General features: G+C 32.7%; 1 protein-coding gene across 1 annotated transcript; it reads right to left on the bottom strand.

The window, feature by feature from the left end:
- Positions 1-770: 770 nt before the first annotated feature.
- LOC105817208 (olfactory receptor 5AC2) lies at positions 771-1694 on the bottom strand. Its single transcript, XM_012652836.1, has one exon. The coding sequence runs from the start codon at positions 1692-1694 to the stop codon at positions 771-773; it is 924 nt and encodes a 307-aa protein (XP_012508290.1).
- Positions 1695-6172: the final 4478 nt, after the last annotated feature.

Raw genomic sequence — 6172 nt, 5'->3', positions numbered from 1 at the left:
GTTTGATCATGCTTACTATTGCAAACAAAATGTTCATGTAGATAAAGTACAGGAGATCTGTAATGTTTGAGAAGGCTGTATACTGTGGTATTTTCTAATCTGCAAATTTCTGAATGCCCCTGTATCATATAATGCCCTATATAAGAGTTATTATATGGACTTCTAGATATAGAAAGTTTTAAATTCTGATGCTCTATTATTCAATTCAAGACAACCTCTTTTTAAAAAGAGATTATTGTTGTTAAGATACGGCACAAATTTTAAAGATAAAAAGAGATACCAATTTTTTAATCTCTTCATTTTTCTTAATATTTCTCTTTTATTTCAGGATCACTGCAAGAATCTGGGTTTTTATTGTGTTATTATTGTATGGCGGAGTATTACAGAGCCTTAGTAACACACAGGCCCAGGGCAGTGAGCCATGAACTAAATGGCTCGTGCTTATATACCAGACTCCATTGTTGTCAATTATTCAGTGGAATTTGGATGAGGGGTCCCTGGCAAATAAAAGATTTTCAAAGACTAAATGTCCAGATAACACAGAAGTAAACTGTTTTTAAATAAATCAACTGTGGATGATGTAAAGACACTTCAACTGGACCCACATCCCAGTAAACATGGTACAAAGCTGGGTTCCCTCACAGAGTGCGCGTACATCCTGATCACTAGCCCTGTGATGAAAAGGCAGAGTCATGACTAATCCAGAAGACTCCATGATTTGTTTATGCAAAAGGTGAAAGAAAAGATTTGAAATTTCCCTAAGGAACTGTTTACTTCTTTGTAACTCTTGTTAAGGCATTCATAACTTCTTTATTTCTCAAACTGTAAATAAACGGGTTCAGTAGGGGAATTATAATCGTGTAAAATAGAGAATACATTTTGTCCTGATCTTCAGCTAGGCCAGATGCAGGACGCACATACATGAAGATGAGAGTTCCATAGTATAATGAGACAGAAAGCAGATGGGCACTGCATGTGGAGAAGGCTTTACTTCTGCCCTTTTCAGACTTTTTTTTCAGAATATCAAAGAGTACACGTGTGTAAGAGATCATGATAGTCATTAAAGTGGGTATTTGTATGAGAGCTGCAAAAATAAATATTAGTAGTGCATTAGTAGATGAGTCATTGCATGAAATTTTGAAGAGCTGTACAATTTCACAGTAGAAATAATGTATTATGTTAGACCTGCAAAAAGTTAATCTTAATAACAAACTCACATGAACCAGGGGATGCAGAAAACCAATCGCATATGAAACACTTATCAACTGAGTACAGAGTTTGCTAGACATCACCACTGGATAAAGCAAAGGGTTACATATGGCTACATAGCGGTCATAGGCCATCACTACCGGGAGGAAGCATTCTGTAGTTGCACTGGAAGCAAAAAAGTAAAATTGAGTGATGCACTCAGCTAGGGATATCATTGCAGTCTTGTCTAAGAAATTGACCAGCATCCTGGGGGTCACAGAAGTGGAAGTACAAACATCTACGAAGGCTAATCCACCAAGAAATAAGTACATAGGCGTCTGAAGATGAGGGTCCTTCCAAATTAGAACCACCAGTCCAAGGTTGCCCACCATGGTGATGAGGTAGACCATCAAGAACACGATGAAGAGGAGGACCTGCAGCCATGGTCGATCTGTAAGTCCTATGAGAACAAACTCTGTGACAAGAGTCTTATTTCTTTCTGACATAGCCACACTTGTCACTGTAATAAGAAAATGTGTGACAAACACAATCAATAAAAATAACACAAAGCAGTAGCATTTTATTTGTGAGTTAATCTATACTTTTGAGTTTCCCACCTAATTGGTGGTTTTTGAAGTTTAACTTTCATCCCTTAGTAAGATTTGTTTACAAAGTCTGTGTTTGGGTATCTGACCCTAAAATTGAAAAATACTGAAATGAAAGCAAATATTTGAGGAGTATGGGAGGCAAAATTTGCCTCTACCTTCTTAGAGGTTTTGGCTGGCCTGAGAATTAAATAGATATAAGACAGGTTAGCAGGAGGAAAGCATACAAATTTATATAAATTTTACATGACATGAATGTCCTCATAAGTAAATGAAGACCGAAACAAGTGGCAAACTAAATATTTTTATACTATGTTGAACAAACAGAGGCAACCGTGAAAAAGCAGCTAAAGTATGTGAGTAGGCAAAAGGAAGACAAGAATTATTTTAATAAGCTTTGTTTGTACAGAATTCTCTTGGATATAACCCCTCAAATGAAAGAAAACAAAGTTTCTTTTCTCCTGGTACCGGAAGGGCATCTTTCACATGGGAGTTTTTAATCTCCTATTTTTAGGAAGAAAAGGAGAGATTAGCATGCCCTTCTTCCATCTGTTGCTTTTTTATGTGCCTTTACCTCAAAACAATCCATATGTCTAAATTTCATATTTTGGAATGGCATATTCGCCACCTTTCGGAGGCAATATTAAAACCAGGTGGAAGACCACTGCATGGTAAGGAGATGCAAATCTAAAACCATTGCATGTGGAATAGAAATAGACTAATCATTGAATGTAGGCATAACTACATAATTTTTATGGCATGGCAGAAGAATCTGTGAACAATGGGAAAGGACAAAAAATATGGGAAAATATCTGTAACACAATTTGCATATATAGGGTTAATACTTATACACACACAACACTTATACTCTCTTATAACTTGGTGAAAATAAGTTAGAGAACTCTATTAAAAAATGGGTAAAACATATGAACAGTCATGTTTACAGAATAGCAAGTGAACATGACCAATAAATATATGAAACAATGTTCAACAGCTTTAATAATCAGGGATATTTTAAAAATTGATGTATCATTTTCACTTGTCAGATAAGCAAAAAAGTAAAATGAGAAATAATATCTGCTGATGACAGGAAAGTGACAAAAGAATCACTCTAATATAACTGGTGAAAATGTAAATTGTAACAATCTTTTCAGTCTGGACATTATCTATCAAAATTAGTAATTTAAAAAACCTGTGATCTAACAATTTCACTCCTGGATACATCTGCTAGAAATAATGTCACCCGTACACAAGAATGTCTTATAAAGCATTGTTCACGCAGGCAAAGTTTGGAAACAAAAAACACTCATCAACCAACCATAGAATTACTGAATAAATTATGGCATAGTCTGCCTGTGGGATATTATTCAGATACAAAGGAAATGGATTTGAGCTATATAAGTTAATAATAGGAGAATTTTCTCAATACATTATTAAGCAAAAAAACAAAAATGTAAAGAAGTTTAAATTACTTGTCCCATTTTATAATTTTTAAGCTTTTTGTTTATGTATATAAATAAATGTCATGATATGAGCATGGATAAAGACTGATTCGCTTTCATGAATTATAAGCTATCTCTAAAAGAACTTCCAGAATAAAATTTCCCAAATATTCTGGGGTAAATTTATATAAAAGGATGGTTACCTGCATATTTATAGAAATAAGAATAATAAAATGATATTTTTACCTTTAGCAAAGAGTATTTGACACTGATAATGCTAAAATAAAATTAGGAATACATAATCCATAAATTTTTCTTACAAAATATCTATTTATGATCTTTTATGTTGCATGATATTTTCTAAATATTAAATAACTGATAATAGATATAACTATTGAGAGCAGGTATGATTTTTTTAAATAGTCAAAAATATTTGAAAATTATATAAGATAGTGTCCAAAGTATAGTTATCATTTTCATAGTTTTTTCATACACTTCCAATACTTTTCTTATTATGTTTTATTCTTAAGTGTTTTGTAGGTTTTGTTGCTATTATGAATATAATATCTGATATTTTCATGACATACATAATAAGATTGATTTCCTTCTATGTCCTATAAACTATCTCTGAAAGAACATCCAGAGTAAATTTTCCCAAATATTTTAAGATGAATACGTAACTTCCTATGTTCCTTGAAAGGGAAACAAAGATACATTTAACACAAATAATAAGAGTGGAAAAAAATCATAATTTATTCACTTCAAGAAACAATTTCTTAATTTCATAGTACATACCTCGTGACACTTAAAATACATAGAAATGAATTAGAATGAATACATAGAATATTAGAATGAATTAGAAGAACTGAGTTTGTTTAATCAATGGGAAGAATGATGAGTTGTTATTCTCCATCTTCACTAAGCTGAAAAAAAGATTAAATAAGTTTGAAAAACTAAACACATACCCACAGACATCCCCATTATAATACACACAACCTAAAAAATTCACTGGAGTGTATTTGCTGAAAACAGGTTATGTGGATGTTATGGAAATGTAGTTTTCTTTCCAAAGTGGAGATTTTGTCCTAAATAAAGTGTCCTGGCTTTCTTTGCAACCCAAACCACCAAATAATTGACATTTCTAGTCACACATTATGAACTCAGTGTAATTAAACCAAGAAGTAATAAGTTTTGGGAATCACCTTCTTCAAGATTAATTTGAAAAAAATACTTACGGGTTGGAGTAAAAGAGACAATGCTAGCTGTATTTATTGATTTTAGCTCTTATTCTCATGATTCCATGAAATTTTAAAAGCTATGTGTAATAAACATCACCAAATCAAAGGATAGGATTATTTACATTCTGCAAAATCACAAATGATGTAGAAACAAGCTGCATGGCTTGTGCCTCAGTTCTAAACTTTCTATACTATAAAATAATATAATCATATAAAAATAATTTTAAAGTTGTTGAATCATTCTTATGATTGATTTTCCCATTTACTTCCTTCATCTATTAAAATTTATTATTTATGAAATTTTGTGATAAACATTTCTCCTCTACAGTAAGACATCCTCTCCCATCTTTCTAAATTTTGATGTCTGGTTGAGAAGAATCGCAGTGCCTCAGTGGAATTTTAATTTCTCACATAGATATCTCATTATCATCTAAAGACATTGCAAAACTCTAAATAATAAAAATTGTAGAAATCATTGTATTCTCACAGAGTTCCCGCAAAGACATTGGGAAATGGAAAGTGATATATTTCCTGAAGTAGCATAGAAAATGCAGGAATGAGGCAGTGATTACTTACACATTGATTTTTACTAGTAACTTCAAAATGAATGAAGATAATATGTATTACTCTTATTTCCAAACTTGTTCTTTAAAACAAAGGAAAAGGAAAGAAAAATATTCCCTCTATGCTTCCAAAGGATTCCCTGTAGGATGAAGTCAAATTTGTTCTACTGGGCATTGTGAGTTAATCATCATTTCACCCCCACAAGTAGCTGTAACTATTAAAAACTATTGTAATCCAAAGGGATTACTGTGGGAGCATCTGTACAAAACTTTAATAAACACGTTAGGAAATGTTTGTTTTTCTGTTCTCTTCTTTCCATTCACAATGGCATCATCCAAATACCTCCTTGGCGTGTTTCTTTGGAAGTCTAAAAGGTACATTAGAATCACCATGTCCAAATTTAAAATTGGAATCATCTGTTACCTTACCCCCAGCCCTGGTTATCTTCCAGTGTTCTTTATCTTGTGGAATAACACCATTAAACAATCAGTTATGCAAGCCATAAACTAGGAAGATATCCTTGACACTGAACTCTCCTTCAAACTCTAAGGATTAATGATTGCCAAGTCATATAAATTTCACCTCCTAAAATCTCTTTCTAGAAATTTATCCATTTCCTCTAAATTATCTTATTTGTTGGTATAGAGTTCTTACATACTATTGCTCTATAACTCTTTTTATTTCTGTATGGTCAATGGTGATGTCCCTTCCTTGATTCCTTATTTTAGTATTTAAGTCTCTTTTTTCAAGAGTTTCTTTTTATTTCAATAAATTTAGAAGTACAAGTGGTTTTTGGTTACATGGATGAATTGTATAACAGTAAGTCTGGGTTTTTATGTACTCATCACCTAAATAGTGTACATTGTGCCAGATGGGTAATTTTTCATTCCTGACCCCCTCCCACCTTTCTGCCCTTTTGGGTTTCCAATGTCCATTATACTACACTGTACTTCCCTGCTTCCCCATAGTTTAACTTCCACTTAAAAGTGAGAACATGTGGTATTTGGTTTTCCATTCCTGAGCTACTTCACTTAGGATAACAGACTCCAGTTCCATCCAAGTTGTTGCAGAAGACATTATTTTATTCTTTTTTATGGCTCAGTAGTATTCCATGGTACATATGTACATATGTACA

Source organism: Propithecus coquereli, unplaced genomic scaffold, assembly GCF_000956105.1.
Source record: "Propithecus coquereli isolate 6110/MARCELLA unplaced genomic scaffold, Pcoq_1.0 Scaffold40, whole genome shotgun sequence".
NCBI lineage: Eukaryota > Metazoa > Chordata > Mammalia > Primates > Indriidae > Propithecus > Propithecus coquereli.
Note: the sequence above shows the minus strand (reverse complement) of the source record. Positions and strands in the feature narration are given on the sequence as shown.

Bases quoted from the DNA above. Each gene is read 5' to 3' on its own strand.
- LOC105817208 (XM_012652836.1), bottom strand. From the start codon at position 1,694: ATGTCAGAAAGAAATAAGACTCTTGTCACAGAGTTTGTTCTCATAGGA.